This window comes from Taudactylus pleione, unplaced genomic scaffold (assembly GCF_031769625.1).
Source record: "Taudactylus pleione unplaced genomic scaffold, aTauple2 ptg000967l, whole genome shotgun sequence".
NCBI classification, from domain to species: domain Eukaryota; kingdom Metazoa; phylum Chordata; class Amphibia; order Anura; family Myobatrachidae; genus Taudactylus; species Taudactylus pleione.
The window spans coordinates 3,705,475-3,730,619 of record NW_028285368.1 but is presented as its reverse complement, the minus strand read 5'-3'; the positions used below and the strand labels follow the sequence as shown (position 1 = coordinate 3,730,619).

General features: G+C 42.5%; 1 protein-coding gene across 3 annotated transcripts in view; it reads left to right on the top strand.

The window, feature by feature from the left end:
- Nucleotides 1–25,145, top strand: part of FBXO10 (F-box protein 10) — a 149,546-nt gene that overhangs the window by 56,700 nt on the left and 67,701 nt on the right. For all 3 annotated transcript variants that reach the window (XM_088460125.1, XM_088460124.1, XM_088460122.1), the window contains one exon: nt 839–975. In XM_088460125.1, coding sequence (XP_088316251.1) covers nt 839–975 — 137 coding nt within the window. The remainder of the gene's footprint in view (nt 1–838; nt 976–25,145) is intronic.

The following is a 25,145-nucleotide window of genomic DNA, read 5'->3' as shown; positions in this document are numbered from 1 at the left end:
CAAGTCTGGTGCTTGTTAGCCTTTTGGGGGGGACCCTACTTAATTTCTTTAAAAGAATTTACCCCGTTTTTACAGGTCTAACACACAAGCAGCTTACACATATCTCACTGATATGTGCAGGCTGCTTGCACCTGAGAGTTAGGCAGAGAGAAGACACTGCAATCTCAGGTTAGTAATCTCCTTCCAAACTTGCTACTCGGGGGAGAAATCTTGTTCTGCTTCACCATCGGTTATCTCACTCTCAGCTAAACTCACTACTTATTAAATTTGTGCGTTTCAGGAGCCTCACATCGCCGAGTTTCGGCGATGCTAATAGAGTTGAAAAAAAAAAAAAAACTGTACCAGGCTCGATTCTTAGTAAATTTACCCCTTTAGACTCTCAAATACTGCTTGGTGCATCTTTAGACGCACCATCCAAACTTGCATCAGCCCTATGGTAGGTTCAGATTATCTGAATATGGCTTCCTATGTGAGCGATTCCCCATCTGTGAATGCAACCACCATCAGCGACGCCTGTGACAATGCCATAAGATGCAACATCTGTATGTGTCTGCTTAGCCACCCCCCCCCTGTTACCTCCCTGTCACCATCCAGGAACGCCTCATACATTACCAATGCTCAGAATCAGGCTCTTAGTAGGTTGTTTAATTTAACAAAGAGAATGGGGAATGGCAAAAAAAATAGTATAACCTTGAAAAGTCAGTGTCCACGTGTGTGATGATTATTTTGTGATCTGTGCTCCTTATTCTGTGTAAGAGAGATCTCGCATTCTCTGAAGCCTGTGTTATTAATATTTGTGTTTTCTTTACTGTCCCTGTGCACATAATGTAACTGGCAGTGTAACAGGATACACAGCGGCCTCCGCTCTGGCATTGTTGTCCTAGGCAACGGGAAAGGCAGCATCCGCAGCAATCAGATCTATGGGAATAAAGAAGCTGGAATTTATATATTGTACAATGGGAACCCTGTGGTGAGGTATGTTGTTCTGGTTTCATTATAATTGTTCTATCTCTTGTTTTTGCATACAAGATGCAGAACATTTTCACAAACATTTCTCCAATGTAATGTGCTTAGCTATGCAGGCTACTCCGCTACATCCTTATCATTTCCCTTATGATTTATATGACTCTTCAGAGACAATGATCTGCTGTGCTTATTTATTTGTTTTACTTTCCCCATAACATTAATCCATGACACACCAAGGAACATTTATAGCAAGAAATAGTCACCTTAATAGAGGCTATTTATGTGCTAGCATACATTTATAAAGTGGAAGAGTGATGCTGTGTAGGAGACTGTGATCGCTTTTAGTAAAACAGTCATGTGACATGTAACAGCGTAATATATGGATTCCTCAGACAGCAGCAAAATATCCAAAAAGCGTATTTACGTTTATTTGATAATGGAGCAAGGCTAAAAAACTAAACCTGAAGGCTTTAGCTGATATGTGCTAACTGTCCCATATTAGTCATCGCGGGGTCCAACTTTAAAACAAGGCCCTTTCCTGTAGCTATTATATAGAATTCTCTCTGGGCCTGATTCAGATTTGGGAATAGAGTAATGCTGGGTACACACTGGCCGATATATATTGGCTGATCAATTGATCGGCCAATATATTGTGCCCCCGTCGGCCAGTGTGTACAGATGAGAAGTCTGTGAACAATGTTGTTCACAGACATATCGCATTGGCTGTGCTGCACAGCCAATGAACAGATTTGTCTGCAGACATATCTGTCCATCGACAAGTGTGTACGGGCGATCAGCTGATCGCCCGTACACAGGGGTGCAGAGAGAGGGGGGGAGCCGCGAGCGGCTACTACTTACCCGATTCTTGCACAGCTGCCCATCCACAGCAGCGGGCTGCACTGAGAGACTGTCCAAGGCTGCTAAAGCAGCAGCCCGAACAGTCTCCTATGCCAAAGGGGGGAGCGATTACCCTGATCGTGCCCCCCATTGGCTGTGCGCCGGGCTGAGGGGCACACAGCGCCCCCCTCCCCAGCGCCGCATATGTTTGTTTTCTGAAGGGGACGTGGCTACGCCCTCTGCGATTAGGCCACGCCCCCTACCCGGCACCGGGACCTGATGCAGCATGCAGATGATTGTCGTTCAGTGTGTATGAATGACCATCTGCAGATATCTGTCAGGTGTGTACCCAACTTAAGATAGAGCGAGGAACTATGCATCTTGGTAAAACCATGCTGCACTGCAGGTGGGGCAGATTTAATATGTGCAGAGAGATTCAAATTTGGAAGGGACGTGACCAAAATCTAAATTGCAGTGTAAAAATTAAGCTGTCCAGCATTTGTGGGCTACATGTAAAAGCAGCCAGTATTTACCCCACATGCAAAAGTAAATGTATTTGTACCCCTTGCATTACACTATGGTTTGTCTAGGTACACAGGCCCTCATTCAGAGGCTGTTGTAAGAAGCGTTCGCGCTCTCTGAATGAGGGCGGCCGCTTCATTTTTGAAGTGCGGCCTCCTGGTCGTTAGTTAAGCTGTGGGTTACCACCCACAGCTTAACGACCGACCAGGTTGATGGTCACTATGGTGATCACCATCGCGACCATCGGGGCTTACGACCAGACCCTAAGGTTGGGTCTGGGCACTCGTAAGCCCCAGGCAGCTTTCTGCTCTGATGGAGCAGGAAGCTCCCCACTGACATCACTGATTATGTCAGTGCGGCCGCCCACAAAACGGTAGGCATGCGTAAAGGAACGCCTCAGTTTTGGAAACCACCCCCCCGGCCCGCCTACCAAACGGGGGCAGCTGTCAATCAACATCGACAGCCGCCCCTTTGGCAGCGAGCTGCGGAGCGACAGAGTTTCTCTGTCGCTCCAGGGCTTGCACACGCGCAGTGCGGCCGCTGCGCGTGTGCAGGACTAACAATCGAGTCAGTTACGAGCGCATCAGCGCTTGCGACCAACTCTGAATGAGGTCCACAGTTACTTGCTCTATCTTATTCTATTCCCAAATCTGAATCAGGCCCTATGTATACAAAGCAGAGCCCTACTGGTGGTAAAAAATATACAAGCCCCACAACGCTGGTGAAAGCTAGAAGGATTGCAAGACTACATAAATATGTTAAAATACTAGTTTCATTAACACACACACTGCCACATTTAAAAACAAATAATACAATTTGAAGAATAGGTACTTAACAAATAAACACAATGGTCATGTATTGGAAATGCTGATATCTCTTAGTTTGGGAGAGTAGGTGGCTGCTAAGTAGGGGTGTGCACCGGCCACTTTCGTGTTTTGTGTTTTGGTTTTGGATCTGGATCTTTCTTCGTGTTTTGGATCTGGATTGGTTTTGCCAAAACCACCCTTCCGTGTTTTGGGTTCTGGGTTTTGTGTTTTAGATCTGTATTTTTTTGAAAAAAAGCATAAAAACAGCTAAAATCACAGAATTTGTAGGTTTTTCTGCTCCTATGCTATTAACCTCAATAACCTTCATTACCACTCATTTCCAGTCTATTCTGAACACCTCACACCTCACAATAGTGTTTTTATGTCCAAAAGGTTGCACTGAGGTAGCTGGATGACTATGCTAAGCGACACGAGTGGGCGGCACAAACACGTGACCCATCTAGGCGTGAAACTGCAGTGGCAGACAGGATGGCAGTTTGAAAAACTAGGCCCCAAACTGTACATAATGCAAAGAAAAAAAAGAGGTGCAAGATGGAATTGTCCTCGGGCCCTCCCACCCACCCTTATGTTGTATAAACAGGACATGCACACTTTAACAAACCAATCATTTCAGCGCCAGGGTCTGCCACACGACTGTGGCTGAAATGATTGGTTCGTTTGGGCCCCCACAAAACAAGCTGGCAATTAATCTGTCCCTGCACAAACTGGCTGTACGGAGGCAAGATGTCATCCTCATCCTCCTCATCCACCGATTCCTCACCCTCTTCAGTGTGTACATCCTCATCCTCACAGAGTATTAATTCGTCCCCGCTGGAACCACAGGTCCCTCTGTACGTTCTGGAGGCTGGTCTCCCTGGAAGAGTTGATAATTCATTTTATGAACATCATCTTCTCCACATTTTGTGGAAGCAACCTCCTACGCCTTTCGCTGACAAGGTTCCCGGCTGCACTAAACACCCCTTCGGAGTACACACTGGAGGGGGGGCAACTCAGGTAAAATAGAGCCAGTTTGTACAGGGACCTCCAAATTGCTTCTTTTTCCTGCCAGTAGAGGTACGGACTGTCTGACATGCCTACTTGGATGATGTCACCGATGTAATCCTTTAACAGACAGACGCACGCTTGTCGCTGCTGCTTTGAGGATGCAGGTGGAATCTAGACGGGATTTGGAACCGGGGACACACTACCTCCATCAATTGTCTAAATCCCACTGCACTAATGGCGGATACCGGACGCACGTCTAACACCAACATAGCAGTCAAGGCCTCAGTTATACGTTTTGCTTCAGGATGACTGCTGTCGTACTTCATCCTCATCGCTAGGGACTGTTGGAGGGTCAATTGTTTAGTAAAAGTAGTGATGTTCCTACTTCCTCTCTGGGATGATGAACAACTCCCAGCAGCAGCAATAGCACTAGGAGGAAGGGATCTTTCCCTATTTTATTTTTATCGGAGAAAGTTTGGTCCTCCATTTATGTTATATTGATATATAGGTGCGGCTAAAGCGCACACAAACACAGAAAATATTTTTTTATTTTTGCTGGAGAGTAGTGCACTTTGTGGGTTACACCACCCTTTAAGAAATGAGCCAGCCGGCCCTTTACTTATGACACAGGCGCACGCTTGGCACTACTTTGTTGATGCACGTGCGGCTACTGCGCACACAATTCACAAACACAGAAAATAATTTTTTTTTTGGTTTGGAGTGTACTTTGGGGGTTACAGCACCCTTTAACGGTCAAGCCAGCCGGCCCTTTACTTATGACACAGGCGCACGCTTGGCACTACTTTGTTGATGCACGTGCGGCTACTGCGCACACAATTCACAAACACAGAAAAATAATATTTTTTTAGCACTTGGGGGGAGCACCCCTGATGGACAGAGCACCCCCTGGACAACACTACAGCACCCCTTTAGGACTGGGACACTGCACAGGACTTTGGAGTGGACACAGCCCCTATGGAGAACTGACTGCACAACACAGTCCAGCCAGCCCCTATGGACTTTGAAGTAGTGGACACAGCCCCTATTAACAACAGCAGCACAGCACAACACAGCCAGCCCCTATGGACTTTGAAGTAGTGGACAACAGCAGCGCAGCACAGCGCAGCACAGCACAGCACAGCACAGCACAACACAACACAACACTACTCTGCACTACACTACACTACACAGCCCAGCCAGCCCTAACTCCCACCCTCCCTCTTCACTGTCCACAGCCGAGTGAGAAAATGGCGCCGACGCGGGTACCTTATATAGGATCCAAAACCCGCGAGACTCGGAAGGCGGGATGATGACGTTTTGCCTCGATTTCAGATCCGAGTCAGGCGGGAAAAGTCGAGCCTGACTCGGATCGGCCTCGAATTGGGGGGGTTCGGATTTCAGAAATCCGAACCCGCTCACCCCTACTGCTAAGTGATATTTAGTTCAACCTCAAATAATGCTGTGTAAATAAATCACTTAGGAGTCAAACAGGCAAATCTTTATTTAGATACATACAGGCACGAGGTTAGGGATATCCTATACAATAGCTGGTATAGTAAGTTGAATCTCAAGCAGCTGGGTCCTTGTGTACAGTGGCTGATAATTAGAACCTGAAATTATGTTATGGCTACTCTAATAGCGAGCTGGATGTCCGCACTAAGGGCTTGATTCAGCAGTGCACGCTAGCTGCTGAACACAGATTCCCGATATTCGGGAACCTGCACAGGTGCAGGACCCTTACTGTGAGTGTGCAGAATGGGTCCTGCTAACAAGCTCACAGACTGTTAGCCGACTGTCAGTAATTGACAGTCTGCTGCTGTTTGTGGGCGAGGAGAGGGCGGCGATGGCCTCCGTTTCCCGAACCGGAGGTGTGTCGCCGCCATTGTGGGGGAGGGAACCTTTAAACTGCGGCGGCCGGCTGAGGGACCTCATGGTTCACCACAGCTGGCCGATGGTACGCAGATTATCTGATGCTGCGTTGGTCAATGCAGCTCGGGTATGTAATGCACAAGAAGCGTGAAGCCTACTGTTGCATTACCATATCTGCAGGGATCACAATTACAAACCTGCCTGCGTGCATACATCATATACCTATAGCCTGCATGCAGCTTTGCAATTACGATCCTTCCAGAATCAGGCCCATAGTCGGATGGACCATACAGTGGAATGACCATTTTTCCAGTAATATAATTTTATAATTTACTGAATGTACAGTTGGTATTAGAAATGCACTTTAAGATTGTGGAAGAGACTATCTTTAGTATAACATGGAATTTTAAGAATGCTAAACAAAAATTCCTCTGGAAATCTTATCTCATGTGCTAACTGTGCCACGGATCCCTGCCAAATCGGAGAACTGGAAGAAGGAAGCTTTCATGGCAGTAGCGCTGCTCACAAGCAGTCAGGTGTTGCACTCTAGGACAGTGAATGACCCCTCTCCCTTTTAAAGCTTTGTTACAAATTCCTGTCTGCAAAGGGAGTAAAATACCCTTTATTAGGAATTTTAGATTGGTGGGAAATTTTTTTATTTTTTATTCTTTTCTCTATTTGCAGTTATCTGTATTCATGAAAATCAGTAAAATGAGTTGGAGTGTTATGTTCAGTCACAATTTTATGCAGGTGGAGCAGAAGAAAATACAACATTTTGTTTGTACATAAATTGTATGATTATTTAAATCTAGAAAAAATACTATTTACTCACCATATATAAGAATCTATTTTACTGGATATTTTAACCCTACACTCAACTCGGTAAGATGGCTGGACAGCACACACTCAACTCGGTAAGATGGCTGGACAGCACACACTCAACTCGGTAAGATGGCTGGACAGCACACACTCAACTCGGTAAGATGGCTGGACAGCACACACTCAACTCGGTAAGATGGCTGGACAGCACACACTCTACTCAGTACGATGGCTGGACAGCACACACTCCACTCAGTACGATGGCTGGACAGCACACACTCAAGGAGTTTTAAGAGAAGAGCACAGATCTTGTATAGACTAGAAACCAAAAATACATGACAGTGAAACATTTCCCCTGGATGCTGTAGTTGAACAACTACCAGTGCAAAACAGGCTTGGATTTTTATTTTAATTAGTAAAGTATGGCTTATTTAATACAAAATAGTAATTGAATTTAAAATGGTTCATCCTTACACTTATCATACTTACACCCTGAGTGTCTGTGAAAGGCTGAGTGCTATTCTACCCCAAACTTTAATGCAAAAAGACCCACATTTACATGTATATGCATAGTCTAGCTCTGCAACACAAACACATGCTTCAGGTATACATAGGGAGTAACAAGTGTATATACTTACTGTACATATCAGGATAGTGTACAGAAGGTGCTGAGATGCAGCTTTACAGTTAGTAGTAAATGCGAGTTGCACCACCCTATTTGTACATAATCTTATATGAAGTGTCATATACACAAGAGGGTAGTGTCTGGACAGTGTTATTAATAAATATATGAAACTTGGTGATCATCATGCTCATGAGTGTATTTTGTTGCCCTCAAGCCCCCACAAGGGATACGCTTCCTGACAAGTTAATGCTGGGCATACTCTATACTACTATCTGGACAATCCACCTAATATAAGTGGATCGCCCAGATAATTGTTCTGTGTTTACGCGCAACCAATCCGTAAATATCGATCAGGACGCTGGGTCGTCCAGCATGTATGTCCAATGTGATATTTTGTTGTGGCCGACTGACGGACATTTCACCCGTTCCATCACTGTAGAGGAACAGGGAAATGGCTTCTCCTCAGGGCAGGAAGCCAGATATGGTGTGGCCATACAGTGTGACATAACAGTGTATGCCCACAATAGCTGCAGGGTGTCTGGCTGCCAGATAAAATTGCTGTCGGTCTGACAGGCTTTTTATATGCCAGTGTATGCCCAGCATTAGTCTGCATGCTGCCTTATACATACACATTCTTGGTGTGCAAACGCAATATGGAAATGCCCATTTAATGCAAAAAATACATATCTACATAACCTGAGGTACCTGACCTTCTGAATGAATTAACATTTAGAGCCAAATTATGCACATGAAAATTGGGATTGCCTTGATGCATTGACCAGGCCTCCATTTATTTTAATGTGAAGAGCACATAGAAAGTGATGCGGTTGTCATATCTGGCTATATTACACAATTATCTTTTGTATTTGTTAATGTGTTGTTTTTTTTTTTTTGGTAATATATACAATTATTTAATTATGCAACAACCCTGTACCCTGCTTTTATTCATTCTCTCCTTTCCCTGTCCTCATCCCCTCCCATCTCGCCTACACCTTTTTACAATACATTTCTAATGTATAAACCTTAATTAAATATACTTCAGTCTGAATATTTTCATCTTGCTTGTTCATTTTTCTGTCTTCTGTAAAGTAAGGCATTTCATGTTATGTGAAATACAGATGTGTCCTTATACATCTTTGCTACAGTCGTGCTAAAACGCCCCTCTTGGCGCGACAGATCCCGTGAGACGCTGATTGTGCCGGGTGTCTTTTTTTCCTCCGGAAATGCATCTAAGTTGCAATGTTATGCAACCAGTATGCAAGAAAAAAAACGGAAGCTGCGCTAATTCTAACACACACACATAGACACTATGTTAGACTGCTGCTATGGAATAATGGGGCATGGGGCACTATCCCCCACTATTCCATAGCAGCAACCTAACATAGTAAGTAAAAGTAAATAAAGTAGTATGTAAAAGTAAATAAAATCCCAGCGCATACCATAAGTGTAACTAGAAAAGACCAAACTATCTGATAAAAATGTATACAGGTATATCAATAATTTTATTGGAGTAAAAAGAATCAATCATATTAAATCTAGTCAAAAAATTGGACCTAGGTATATGAGATAAATAAATTAGAGCCTAATATCAGTATACAATAAACAATAACATATCACATGACAAAGACACCAAATACCACAAAACATCTATAATATAGTGTTTCCAATGAAAATGTGTTAGACACATTATGTTGCATACATGAGGATCCTGTTTGTAAAGGAGGTCCGTACTCCCAATAAAAATGTTAGAGGTGACACGCTCCAGACATTTTACAAATCACAATACTTCAAGAGAAAAAAAATATTTTAAACTAGCATAAGGGTCACACCTTAATGCACTTCTGATATGTCTCACGTGGCTAGCTGGTTCCCAGTCACCTCAAAGTCCTGGGTTCCGTGAAGTAATCAGTGTCCTGCTGAAAGCTGTAATAGCCGTACCGTCCTCGATGAGTGGGCTTCTAATGTTGTGCTGAGCGCCGCTGTGACAATTAGTAGAGATGTCTTCTCATGTAAATAATAGGCTCATAACATCTTCCTGTTGGAGGGCACTCAAGAGTCTACTAGAGCACTTTGAATTTCTCCTTATTTTGGATACAGGGCACATTCTCCACCCCACATTAGCAATGATACATTTTATTCTTCTCATTACTCATACTGCACCATTGATTATTTCTCAGTATTACCTGGATATAGTTGTAATATATATCAGACCAGGGGAGGATCCAGAAAAAAAATTACAGGGGGCACTGTGATTGGGGGAGCATGGCTGTGGGGTTTGGCCAGGCGGGGGGAGACTGAGTGGGGACGTGGCCCCATATGTCTGCTGTGAATTTATAGTGTCCACCTAAAGTTGTTGTGCCAAATGGTATAGCAAATTAACATCCCACTTATATTTTTAGCAAAGATCAGCGATTGTCATTAGTAATTAGAAGTGCTGGTATGTAAATATAAAGTAGATCGGCGGGGGTCAGGCGGTCGTCTAGGCCCCCAGACGTTTTATGAATTTCAATAGTGTGAAATTAAGTTTAGATATATTTTCTGCACTTCTGCCATCAACTGAGACTAAAATGTCAAGCCACTTAAAAAGAAGTATAGCTATCTACTTTTACTAGTCCTCACACTCTTCAATGGACAAAGTGTGCTGATCTTACCCAGGACCTCTATATGACCTTATACTGCAAACTTTTTAACCCCAGCTGTGCTGGGGATTCTGCATGTTTGTGGCTGATGCTGTACATTAGGATAAATTATTCTCTATTCTGCAGAGCAAATTGGAAACTCTGACCAAACAGACTAGGGAAGTAAAGGGTAAACATTGCAGAGCCACCTGAGCTGAGACATACCATTTCCATTGAAGATGAAGAAGTAATAGTTTATTAAATTAAGAATTTCACTCCTCCTAATGGTTCATCATTAAGAACATACTGAATTGTAGTATATACAGTACTTAGCTAGGCAATTACTTAATATACATTGTAGTGACCTCATACAATGCAGAGAACATTTTATTGAACGCAATATCATACAGAGCGCATAGTAGATTATGCCATACAAAACAGCCCATCCTGGTCACTCTTGTGCAACACAGAGTACATCCCAATGACCGATATATAATACTGACGGGGGAGATTTCCAAATGCTGGATTTCACAATAAACCATGAGTTTTTAATTCCAATACTTAACAGTAAATATCACCAACTGGTCATGTTTTGTGGATGTCTTTAAATTTAACAGGTGAGAAAGTCAGTAATTATCCCACCCGCTTCCACAGGCCAAAATCCTCGAAACATGACCTGGTGGGGGTATTTCACGCTTGAGGCTGAGAAACACTGCCATAAAGCAATTTTTTTTGAAATAATAAAAAGAACAACCATATAATGAGAAAATAAAGTGTACATAAACTGAACAATGCCTATACAAGTCACAAGTCCTGTATTTCAGATATCAGGCATATCTACACTCAGACAAACCATTAGCACAAGGTTGTCTCAGCATAACAATATAAATATGGCAATAGCCGCATTGCGATATGCCATGATAAACTGTAGTATATTTCAAAGACAAAACAAAAAAAAAGTCCCCATAATCTCTTTCATCCTCACCTCTCCTCCTTTAGCCATTCCACCTCACCTTTCCTCCTTAGTCAATCCATCTCACCTCCTTAGTCATTGCACGGTTTGTAACTCACCTCTCCTCCTTAGTCATTGCACCTCACCTCTGCTTTTTTTCAATCCACCTTTATTCTTTCAAGTCTCTCAGCATCTGCATGTCGGGGCTAGCTGATGCTGACTCAGGTGGGTTGAAAATTTAAAGTGGCCTTGAAAAAATTTCATAGAGTGTCCCTATGTAGGTTTCTAGCATTGGAGATTGGGAACTTTGCATGCTCCTAAGTAAAAAGGGCTGTGGCCTTGTGACAAGGGTCGTGGGCCTTGCATAAAAGGCCATGTTTGAGAGACATGCCCCACCTTTTTGGCATTGGGAGGTCATACCCAGCTCTCCAAGAACTGCTGGGCATGCCCCCAGTCCCTGTCTCCAGTGAATAGACACACAGTGCATGTGCACGGCATCTATTCACAGCTGCTAAGCAGAGCAGCCAGTGAGAGGGGGCCTATCAATCCCCCACCGAGGGTGCAGCTCTGTCTCACAAGACAAGGATGGCCTCAACTCTCTGTGCTAAGAGATCCTCCGCAGGCTGCTCTGCTTGCTATGACAGGCGCCAGTGGGCTGCTTGTCATACAAGTACGTCACAACTTGCAGGGCCGATGCTAGATCAAATAGAGCCCAGGGAGAAAAGTCCCATTGGCGTCCACCTTGTTTTTTTTTTAATTTTTAAATCTATGGGGTGGGATGTACTAAGCATCGCATCTGCGACGTGGTTAATTACCCCGGTATGTACTTATAAATGCAATTTAAATCGCAAAGGACAGTGCTCCCGATAAGAGCTGTTCTTTGCGATAGCCTCGGCTAGAGGGACTTCCGGGTTTAACACACAGAAGTCCCTCTGGCATCCTTCTACGTACACGCTGCAGGGGGAGCTGGGAGGGCGTCCCGATAAGAAGCCAACAGGCTTCTATTGGGTAACGCCATTACCCACTGGAACAAAGCACTGGAAAAGTATCGCATTAAGGTGCTTAGTATATATGGTAAATGCGGTAAAACTCCCGTTAATGGATCCTTAACATTCGTGGCAATTACGCAATTATTAGTACATGGGTCCCTTAAGCTGGCTACACACTGAGATGATGTCGGCACGATATGTCGTTTCTGGCTGGATCGGAACTACATATCGGCCGCATTGTCAGTGTGTACGGCCAATATGTGCGCTCCCACAGTTGCGTGTGGTATTGTCCAGTTGGCTGTGCTGCACGCCCAACCAGACAAGTTGCGCTGCGTGGCATACCGAGGCTAGATGTTTGTGGACACATACGTACATTGAATTGCCAAACATCATGGGATGGATGCCTAGTATCCTGTAGGACCCCCTCTAGCCTGGTGAAGTGCAGCAATTTGGCGTGACATCGATTCCACAAGTGGACAGAAGACCTTTGAAGAGATGTGGACCCATGCCATTTGGATAGCTTCCCATAGCTCCCTGATAGTTGTAAGTTCAGGATCTTGGATGCAAATGGATCTCTCCACCATGTCCCATTTTTGGGCAAAAAAGATGCCCTGTGCTGGCAGAGTTGCACAGGACCTGGCGCTCCAAAATGTGTCTTTGGTGCGACTGTAGCAAAAATGGGTTTGGTACGGGATCCTGACTGTCAAAATGCATCCTGACTTTCAATATTCCAACGGCATAACATCCTACAGCATAACCCACCCCTCTCGCAGCCTAACCGTCCCGTCCTGCAACATAACCCTAACTCTTCCCTCCCACAACCTAACCCTCCCCCTTGTGCCTTGCCTTAATACTTACCGTTGGAATCTGTCAGGATTGTGACAGTTGGGATGCCGCTGTCTGTATTGTGACCATCAGCATGCTGGTGGTTGGGTTTCTGACTACATCCAGCAAGAATGTATGAGAACACATCTGTATAATGAGACCAATTTTTATTCATCTTAGAAATTCTCCGCTGCCTTAATCCTGACACCACAGTCTTTTTGTTGGCCATTTCTCATCACTTCTTATCAGCCCACAGCTTAATATTATAAGTGAACTTTTGAAAATAGCCAATTACAACTCAAACTGGAACTTTTATATCTTTACATTCCCAGATGACTGTCCGTCTGGGAATGCAGATGCTTGCATTGACACACCCCCAACACTCCCATAACATGCCCACGAACCAACCTTTTATGTGTGTACTTCTAGTCATTGCCCAGGAATGCCCATAACTTTTCTGCAACATTTCTGATACCATTTGTACCGATCGCAACAGCACCTTTCTGCGTACACCGTAATGCATGCACCAGATGAGGTTGTCAGAATATTTTGTGCATGCGCTGTTGCAAATAATCGCTCAACTGCGTGAACATCAGCATTGCGTGTGACTCAGAATCAGGGGCCAGGACTTATTGCTGGCCAGTTTAAAACAGTGCATTTTTTACTTTTTAACCATTCTATTGTGCTTTTGTTTTTTGTGGGTGTTTATCGAGCTGGAGGACTCATAATCCTCAACCCAAAAATAGTGTTCTTTGACTGGGTAGCACATTTTGCTCCAAAATGCTCCAGTAATCCTCTGATTTCATGATTCCTTCGATACGGTGAAGGCCCCCAGTGCCAGAGTCAGTAATGTAGTCCCACACCATAATGGATCCTCAACCATGTTGAACCATACATGGGTTGATCTTCTCCTTAAAAGCTTAATTTTGCCACCTATAAACAAATCACTGGCCTGCATTGCCAAAGAGTTCTATTTGCCCAGAAGGGTTGTGGTTTGTCTAGGTACGTTTTAGCAAAGATCAGTCTTTTTATTTTCAGCATTTGGGTCCTTCTTGGCCTTTGCCCTTAAAGCCCTTCTTGGTTTAGTGTGCAGCATATGGTACGTGTAGAAACCATCACTCCTGATTGTTCCAGGTCAGCCTTCAGCTAATTGAATGTTTTATATGGTGTTTCTTCCACAGAGTGTCCAACCTTCAAAGACTTCGCTCATGATGTTTCCTCTTTTCCCCGCATACAGGGAGGTTCATCACAGTTCCATGAGTAGAAAACTTCTTACTAACACTGTGCACCATTGGATCAGGGAGGCCGCTGTCTTTGGAGATGGCCTTGTACCCTTTAGAGGTTTTTTGTTTGGTTAATAGCATTTCTGATTATTATTAACAGTTCCTTATATAGCGCAGCATATTCCGGTGGACTTTACAATTGTAAACATTAATAGAACAAAACTGGGTAATAATTAGGGAGGAAGGCTCCTAAACAGCTCTCTTGTCTTCACCATTCTGACAAAGTAACAGAATAAAAAGTGGCCTTTTTAAACATTAAAGCCATCGTTCATTGGTTAATTCAAGTCATATGAGCACTGACAATATATCACAGGTGACACTAATTTGTAATTTATCATGCTTAAGTCTAATCTAGCTATTTTTTAAAAATTCATTTGAATTGCTGAAAAGGGTGCCAATAATTATATTTTATAAATTTTCCTCCTATTGCTTTTTCAAGTTTTTATTCACATTTTCTTCAGTAATTCCCGACTTATTTCTAGTTTTTGTACTCTGCAGTGCTATTTATTTATTTTTATTTTTGTAAGTAATCGTTTGTTTTGAATACCTTCTACAATTATATCTAATACTGGTGAATATTGGTACTGTCTTTTGCTGGGTCGCTAGCGGTTGTGCCTTTCTGTCTCCTTCTACCCCTCTCATGCCCTCTCTGTCTTTCTCTACCTGTCTTATCCTGTCTTCAAATTCCCCTTCTCTCTCTCGCTACCTGTTTCTCTGTACTTCTCTCTTTACCCCTCTTTCCCCTATCTTTCTCTCGACACATCTTGCCCCGTTTCTCTTTCCTCTGGAGTATTGGTGGGAGGGAGCTGCTGAGAATGAGCACCTGAAGGGCACAAGCGCAGTCCTCTAGCCTGGACTACGCATGTCTGGCACATACATTCTACTGAATTATATAATAGATGATTTGAATATGTATTTATTTAAAGTGCCAACAAATCTCGTATTTGATATTAGCGTATATGAAAGGTTATGTATTCCTGAGCTGAATTAATATAGTTTTGCAGTTGGCAGCCATGTTGGGAGGATGGGCAATCCCTGAATTATCACATTTACTTAGTAGCAGACATCACTGTACTCTAATTCAGTGGTTCCCACACTGGGTGCAGTGGCACCTAGAACCAATTGTGGTCAACGTGATAGGCAAAACCAGTGCTGGTGCCTACCAATCATAAAATATGTGGACAAACAGGAGTGCAATCCTTCCAAGACCATATAACTGAACCTAAGGAAGCCAGGCAAGCACAATTTACTTCAATTAATATTTTTTTCTGAATTTCTCAATAAATAACTTTTGGCCTAGGGATGCTGTATAAAAATGCTGATACTCTCTAGGGCGCTGTGATTCAAGAAAGTTTGGCAAGCACTGCTCTAATCCATGGTGTCTGACTGGTGCAGGAGTGGCATATAGTACATCAGTTGGAGCCCACATGAGACGACACACATATTGTTGGTGAAAGTTGTCCACATCTTTATGGTTGCAAAATAAATGCAACACGAATACACAAATTTTGCGGTACATAAACCCCAAATGTCAACTACAGATAGCAGCTCCCTTACCAAGAATTTGCATCTAGCTCTCTGTAACTATGTATTTAGTATGATGAACAATTTTGCTTGGGAACGAGTGTTGCAGACCTTCCAAAATGACCCGTTCCATTATGTACAAAATGCTCTACTCCTTGACTTCCTTCTTAATTGATGATTGCATACACCTGTGTTGAAACACATTTCTCATGAATTAATGAATTAATCAGTTCAAAACAGGTGACTGCAATCCTAAATTAGGTGGAAGTCCAGAAGTAGGGTATTTTGAACCTGATGGGAGGGGTCATGTTGGAGAGTTGTCTGCTGTGAACAAGGTTTTACTTGTCCATGGTTTACACTGGAGCTTCTCCTGTTTGAAAGCCCAGAGAGCGGTGCATTGTGGGCAGATGTCATTAGGGTTGATTATTTCTCATACAAATAGAGATCCTGGGAATGGGGAATTACTGCTCTCTTTAAAACGCTAATCTGGCAAAACAATCCTAATCTACCACAATTCCATTTTAATGTAAAGTGAATTCTTGATAGATATATTTAACTATTATTAATTACATTTGAATTATGTTATCTGGTGAACAATTATGTATTCAATGAGATTACATTGAAATTGGCACCAGTTGCAACATCATGTTGCTCAATATTATTACAATGAAAATTATAGTATCCCAATCATTTGTAAAGATATTTCAATCAGTTGATACAGTTGTCATTTCAAAGCAAAGCACAAGCCATCCAGCAATTTTCACTAAATTGGTATGCTCATGACAATTGAAGTTCAATAAACTTGTGTAAATAGTGCATTTGACCATCTTTCTTAAACGTGAATTGCCTTACTAAGTGAAAGATACTACCAATGCTAGTGTTACTCATTATTGAGGAGTCACTGTAACTTTCTTGGTATTCATAATTGTATTGCCAATGTAGATTGAGGGCTTGAGTCAGAGACGGACGCTAATGCAATTACAACTGCAATTCCGCACAGAACGCAGCTTTTTATACTTCAATAACATATATGTTTATCTTAATGTTGACTTTCACCGTGGCTGATTAAGCACCATGGGAATGGAAACACATTAGGTCCATAATTAGGGGTATATTTACTAAAGTGAGTGTTTTTAGAAGGGGAGATGTTGCCCATAGCAACCAATCAGATTCTACTTAACATTTAACTAGCACCTTCTAGAAGATAATAGCTAGAATCTGGTTGCTATGGGCAACATCTCCACTTCTAAAAACTCTCACTTTTGTAAATATTACAGGGTTTGTAACACATTTTCTTTATACATAGCTGTTTTATATTTTAGTTATACAATAAAACCAGCGCTGGTGATAAAAAAAAAAAAAAATATGTATTTTTTTTTTGCCAGATTTTTTGAGCACCTTAAATCCACAGCTGCAATTAATATTCATATATATTTTTTAGAAATATGCAATATAAGTTTTTTCAGTATTATTCTAAAGCTAGGACTTTTAATCACTTTCACACTTCAGTTGATATGCTGGTGTGGAGGTATTCATATGGCATAATATAGCCATTTACTGTACTGTATGTATGATCTAGCATTGAAAGCTTTCTTTGCATGTCAAATAATATACAGTTTTGTGGGGATTTTGCAGTAAAGTAATGATTTAGTGCACTATACTTGCATTTGCCACCCTTTATATTTCATGGGGAAAATGGAGTGCAATTGTAAGAGCATTGATATTTATCTCGTAATACTGTATTATAATTATATACTGGCACAGTCTGTAAATCTGTTATGCCTGAAAAGAGAAAGCAACAACATATGATTAAGGAATAATGCCATAGTGTTACTAGTAGTTATCCATGAGATATATATGATCATCTCTGCTGAAGACTTGTTTATTGAAATGCCAATGCAATGAAAAACCGGAAAAACACCTGGTAATTAGGAATTCTAATCTTCCATGAATATTACTCATGCTACATGACAAATATACACTTGCTGTTTTCCAACTACAGTAAGCAGTAGGGGTCCATGTATTGATGCATCATTTTTCTCATTAACGGAGAAATGATGGGTGCATATTCTATAATCACATACCATCATAAACAATGAAATCTAAGAATTGTTATAATAGATACGTAGTCTTTGTGCCCTAAAATCGTACAATATCGTACAGAGTTCTCATGAAAGAAATAATATGGAAACCTAAATCATTGTATATTCTGTTATAAACGTGATGAAAGTTTGTTATTGTGAAAAAGCGTACTTGCCCTTGGCTAACAAGGGAGATATTGTTATCCACATGGGAGACTTCTGAAGGGTTTCCTGTGGTAGCTTTATCTATTTTTATATCAGCTGTATTGCATAAGACTGCTATGTATATTCTAACATGCTACTTCTATTTTGCTATCAATATTCATTCTGCATGATTGTACATTTCAACCTAACAAACTCCAAATTGTTAAAAGGGGAAAAGTGGAGCAAGATCTAGTTATGCGAGCAATTTGGGGAATGCTGCTCTGTTTTCAGCATTTCTTTAAGCAAATCTAGCATAGTGTCCATGCAATACAAAGATTTAGGCCGGGGCATATTTACTAAAAGACATTTTTTTTGTCCTCCAAGATTTCAAATGCAAATAATTTTGAATGCAAAACAAAGCGCACCTTGCATTTAATATTATTGCTATTTTACATCTTGCTGGCAAAACTGCAGAAAGGTGTTGGTTTTGAAAACCTGTATGTATATGTGTGTGTGTGTGTGTATATATGTATATATATTATACCCATTCCGCACCCCTCAGACTTTCTTCATCCCTGACATCCAACATATTGTATTATCCTCAGATCCTTGGGAAGCAGGACCAGTTTACAGCCTTCAACTAAGGTCCTCCTCTCCACAGCACCCATTAATGTGGAGCTGTTCAGCGCTGCTTTACCTCTCCTTAGACTTCTTTGTCTACCCAGAAGTTCTCTCATTTCAGCCCCAATGATCACCGCACATGCTGTTACCTTTGTTGCCTGCTGCCTAGCACCACTACCTGTGGCCTATTTCAGCACCTGGCTGCACTCCATGCGTGTCATGGTTGTGCTAAATAAGATGGCTGCATCCATTCTTCTGCTACCTCCTACCCTAGCAATGCAACCCTGGACTGCTACAGTATCGTTGCATATTGGGCTTCATCAGGCCACTGGCTAGCACACATGCATAAGAGGGGGGAGATGTGATATAAGTATGAACAACTAATATTTTTTTGTCTTTTACCCTTACAATCTATTTTAAACACAGTGCCTAGACTGGTTTTCCCTGCAAGATGTTCTTCTACTGCTGCTCTGCTCTGTAAGCCCCTACATTTGTTTTGCTAAACCCAATAGCAAGTACTTTTACTATCATGCAGGGCCATCAACAAAAATACACCAACATCCATTTCTTGTTTCAAAACATATCCAACCTCCGCTTTGTGAAGATCTACATCTCTCACCCACACTTATTACCAGCTCCCAGTCCCGTTACACCCCTCATGCCATCAAACCTCCAACATGCCCCTTGCATGTCCTGCAGGCTTCCCCGCATATTGACATGTATTGATATAGCACCATCATATTTCTTTGTGATTGGTCCACCATGCCATGAAACCTTACCACTTGATGTACAAACACACACATATCCCATTACCTCCTAGTCCTTAGGGCTTTTGCAGTGCACATTCAAGGTCTGGCCAATAGAAACAAGGAGGAGGAGAGCTGGGGACATATGGGAAGGTAGGAAGTACAGCTGGTCCAAAGAGCCCTCAGGATCAGTACGATAAGATCCAACCCCCTCCATCCACATCCTGCTTTGTCTGCCGACACTGATGACAGGGGGGCCTGTTGCAGCCAATACTGATGAAAGGGGGGCCTACTGCCTTTGGTGCTAATGATAAGGGAGCCGCTGCTGCCGGAACTAATGATACCAGCCATGGATTGCTTCTTATTAATAGGAAGCTATTCAAAACCGTGTTCATCAATGCTGGCAACAGTGGGCTTCCCTGACATTTCAAGCCTCACATATTAATTATTTTAAAAAAAATTTAATAAATAAGACTAATCATAAATCACTGCTCACTGCAAAGGATCTTTTTATATAATCAAGTCCTATTTCACAGAGCTCTATTTGTGCTTCTCTGCAAAGATTCCATTCAGCATTGCAGATATTTAATTGTCAGACTTGTACAAATCCCCTTTGAGAGGCAGTGCAACATGTGGGATGTAGGACAGAGTAAAAGTGATAGAGCAGGCAGTGAAAATAAAGTGTCTGGAAGTGAGGAAGCAGGAGATACTGGTTGGACAACTGATGGAAGTAGTCTGATGGTATATGGCACAGTGGTTGGCATTACTGTCCTCCTTGATGGCTTGGGTTTCATTCTGAGTGTACTATCTCTGATTTGTAGTTTTCATGTCCTACCCTTGTTCATATGGGTTTGTTCCAGATGCTCGGGTTTCTTCTCACAGATCAAAGACATACAGATAGATTCAGGGGCTGGTTGGCTACTTTTAGCCTGGGGGGCAAATGCAATCAAGTGGCTCTGGGTTTTCTACCAGCGGATGGCAACAGCACAGTGAACATGGCAAAAAAAACTGCAGACGTGGTTTATTCACTGGTTATGCGGTTCAAGTGTAGGAAATATATGAAAAATCATTATGGGGGGTATTCAATTAGGCTGCAAAAAGTCGGAATTGGTGATAATTTATCACCGATTACGTCATTGTCGCCTATTTCAATTATCCCCGTATTCAATTTCAAAGACTTTTTGTAGGTTTCTCAAAGTCTTTGAAAAAAAAACGGGGATAAGTTTTCACCATGTTTCGCTGCTTTTAAATTGATTACGGGGATAAAGCGGACACGTGCCCGATACTTTATCCCCAGAAAAGCTCCGATGTGGAGCGAAAGTCCAGTATGGACTTTTCGCTCCCAAATTGAATACGGCTCTATGTCTAAGGACTATAATCAAATACATCACCTACCAGCCCTGTTTGACAAACAGAGACTGTTCTAGTGACTGATATAAAATATAGGAAGCAATCTACAATAACCACATCACTGCACCTCCCCCAGCCCCTTCAATGTCCACCTCACAGCACCACATACTGCCCCGTCAAATATGATCCATGGTCTCACAAAGCTCGGTTGTCTGCACCTACCTTATACATAATTATCATACTGTCCACAAAGCCAGAACCACAGTAAGTTATTGAGATTGTAATATTTGGGAAAACAATGTTGCTAGGAGTCACAGTCCACCAGTGACGTGCGTTGAGGTCAATGGCTGGGGAGGCACATATGTATAAAAACAGTCTTTATATCAAAACTCTGGAGCATGACTGGGAGTATGATAAAGGAGGGAGTATGACAGGGGAGGCTCTGCACATCGGGCACTTGCATCCACCTCTGAATCCGGTCCTGTGTTCCTTTTCTGATGTTATCCCTGTTTCCTTCCCTATCTAGGCTTGATTCCTAATTTTTCTTTTAACTTTAAATATTGATATGCAACACGTCACAGTTCACATATAACAGTATAGTTTGGATAAATAAGATGATCAGTTTATATACTGAATTCCTTAAACAACATTTGAGACGTATAATAATATATTAATATCTAATTAAAAAACAAAACAAAAAAAACGCAATATGACTTTTAAATGTGTGCTGCTGCTAGTCATTGGTACTAACCACTTGCAGGGAGCTGATATAGGCAGTTCCATCATGATGGTAGATGGAACAATATTATTAGACTTAAGTGTATATTTTATGGTAATCTGTTGTATTTAATTTTAAACGTACAAATATATAATGTGAAAGCATGTATATGCTGTACATATCATAGCACAATCCAGGCATCTGTATGCTGTTCATTATTCGCCTAATTGGCTACTTATTTATCCCAGAAGCACCCAATTCATACTCAGCATCATCATGGTTATGCTGCTGGTACCTGTTTTATGTTGGAATTAGCTTCAGTGCTCTAATAACTGTCATTTTTAACCAAATTTCTGACTGCATTTCTGATTATTTCTTTATTTAGAATTATCCTGTAACTATTGCTTCCAAAAATGTACATGAGGTTTTATGGTCAAGTATCCTATTAGCCAGCTCAGGGGTGGTCAGGAGATTATATTATAACTCCACCTGATAACAGTTTTGCTATAGAGCTTTTAATTTATTAAGTATATAAACAAATCCTTTTCTGTAGAAATCATTTCTTCGATATGGTAGTGTTTAGTTGCCTATCTTGAAAGTAGATATTATGAGTCCATAAAAAAACAAAAACCGGTTATAGTCCTCGTTCTCACTAGCAGTTGGGTTACTATGCTGAAAACCGAGAATGACCCAGCAGCTTTTCATTTTAAAGGTCACCGGAACAAGATTCAGATCTATGGCTTTGGGAACTGCGAGTGTATAACAACAAATTGACAAGGCAATTAGTCATCCAAAGGACATAAGGAGCAGACAGTAGTTATGTAGCCATATGGCAGACAACAAGGCGACCATTACAGTCATGCCCTGTTTCTATGGAGAGAAAATAAAACAACATTTTCTACAAGATGTTTTTCTACTGAACATGTCTCTCCTATTCTCCATTCTGGAGATCCATATACCACCCAGCCCTGACAATCTTGTGGAGGCTGCCCTTCTCTACCCCTGTCGGCTATAGTCATCAGCATTAACAAAACTCTCATCTCATTCTTCTGAGAATATGTTTTTTTATGTGTTGTAACTATAAAAGAATTGAGAAATGTTTTGGCGATTTGTCTTACTGTCATTTATTTATACAGCACATATATTATGTAACCCTGTACAGAATACGTATTCACGAACATCAGTTTATGCTCCAGTGAAGCTTACAGTCTGAATTCCGTAGCACAGACATTTTCAGTCTAGGCCAATTTAGCCATAACCCTATTGTCTACCAGTATTCAAAATGATACATTTGTAGAACAGTGGTAAATTGAGATGGAATATTAATACAAAGTTAGAGCACATATTGGTAAGCCTGCTTAGTTTATCACAGTGTGCCAGATAACCTATGTACAGGTGAGATGTGATAGTGGGCCTGATACAGCCTGCCATTTAGCGTACTTTATCTCACATGAAATGACACTGTGCATGCCTGGAAAAGTGGGTGCACACATATGCATCTGTGCAGATTTGCTTGATTCTGGTACTTATGCCTGTCTATGCAGGCATAAGGCAGGATGGGAATGGGGAAAGAATGACATAGGTCAAGTACAATAAGGTTGTGTTTGTGTAATTGTGAGAACATGCAGACTAGGAGAAATATACACAAGAGAGATTGATATTTGTGGATGATCAAGGGCTAATGCACACAGTGGTTGATAATGGTGATTATTAGTGATTGGATTTTTGCGAATGCTGATTGGTGCTTCGGCATGTATTATGCTTGTGTGTTTAAGCTCTTTTTTTATTTCTTATACACTAGAAGGGATGTTATTTCTGATTTATTAGAGAATAATTTGAAGATTTAGATGCCTAGTATCGAATACGGGATATAGTTATGAGACTGGAGGCCGCATGGCTGCCGGTCCCAATCCTGACGCAACAATCCCGTCAGGGGATTTAACATAGGCGTCGAAATACCGTCGCCTATGTTAATCCCGATGCCAGGACCCCGACAGGACGCCATACCGATCCCCCAGCACCAGAGGCAAGTAGCGATGTAGCCGGGGATGGGGGGTTAGGTTTAAAGACCCCCCCCGGGGAGGGTTAGGGTTAGGCTAGGGAAAGGGAGGAGGGTTAGGGGCTCACCGGGAGGGTTAGGTTTAGGGTGCAGGGGGGTTAGCTTTAGGCACTAACAGGGGGAGGTTAGGGTTAGGCACCCCTAAAGGAGGGTTAGGGGGGGAGAGGGGAGGGTTAGATTACTTACCTCCGCTGTCGGGATTACCTCCGCGTCGAGCTAGCGCGTCGGGATTTGAACCGGCGGCTACACAGTCGGTGGCATTTCAATCCAATTCCACGAATACATGGGTTTTTTTTTCAAATAAGTATAAACATGGATGTAAGTCATACTTGCCTACTCTCCCGAATCGGTTGGGAGGCTCCCAAAAATCAGGTGGCACTCCCGGCTGCCCGGAAAAGTGGGCAAGTCACCTGCCCGCACCACTCTGCAACCGCACACACAAACCCCTGCAGCCGCCCACTTTCCAAGCAAAAGTGACCAGGCCAATTACGCGTTTCGCACTGAATCGTGTTATTGTAGTCCTGTCCCCCCGCTTTACAGTGCCTGTGATCTCGGCACTGTACAGCAGGGCGGGGCTGCGATGATGCAATCGTGCCCCCATGCACTGCCCCTCTATGACGCTGCCACGCCCCCTGCTGTGTTTCCAGAGGGGGAAGCCAGAAAGTCAGAAAGTATGGTGTAAGTGTATGTGATATATTGCTGGTGTAAATTGGCCTATACTGGTGTACACTATATTGGCTGTTTTAGTAAATGCATTTACATCTGCATGGTTTTAAAAAGTATCATAGCGCATTATTGGCATCATGTTATAGCTGCTGCTCCCGCTTTCACTTGTTGCGCAGTTCACTGAACTGGAGCTGACCTATATAGTATATACATGCACACAGAGGCGTAACTAGAAATTTGTGGGCCCCATAGCAACATTTTTAAGGAACCCCCCCAACTCAGGTCTCAACCAGTGGTATACATGTATAAATGTATATATATATATATGTATATATAATGCCCATTACACAATATGCCACACAAAATATGCCAATTACACAATATGCCAAACACCATAATGCCCATTACACATTATGCCACACACAAAATATGCCCATTACACATTATGCCACAAGAGGGTACACAAATCACCAATGTCACCTTGCCCTTAGGAAGGGATTGATTACAAAACCCAGAGTATAGATTATCTCTTCACTAAATAATCAATACAGTACTGTATTGATTATTTAGTGAAGAGAGAAACTATACCCTGGTTTTGTAAGTAATCCCTTCCTAAAGACAATGTGACATTGGTGATTTGTACCCTTTCACTTTAACATATAATAAGTATATAGCCAGAGACCAGCCAGAGTCGCAGTCACTTACTGTGCACAGCACTGTCTGCAACCCAGCACTCGCCCTCATGTACCCGCAGCAGTCCGCCCGCAGCCCTCACCTCTTGCTGATTTGATCAGCTCACTGGTGACTGACCCGCCGGGCTTAACAGCCAGCTGCCCAGGCAGCTCACAGTATCACCGGCTCCCACGCCGCCTGCGGCCCACCTGTCCCCCGAATTCCCACGGCACTAGTCGATACGTTGCTCTCACCTCACTGCTTCGGCACCGAGCCACCATGGGGGCTGCAGAGACTATTGTTACGCCACTGACGATTCTAGTGGGTGGTTCGGTGCACACGCGGACCACCTGAGTTTCACCTATGGGTGCAGGGGTTTACTTACTGGGCTGGTGGGCCCCCTAAGCCCCTGGGCCCCATAGCACGCGCACCCCTTACACCCTCTATA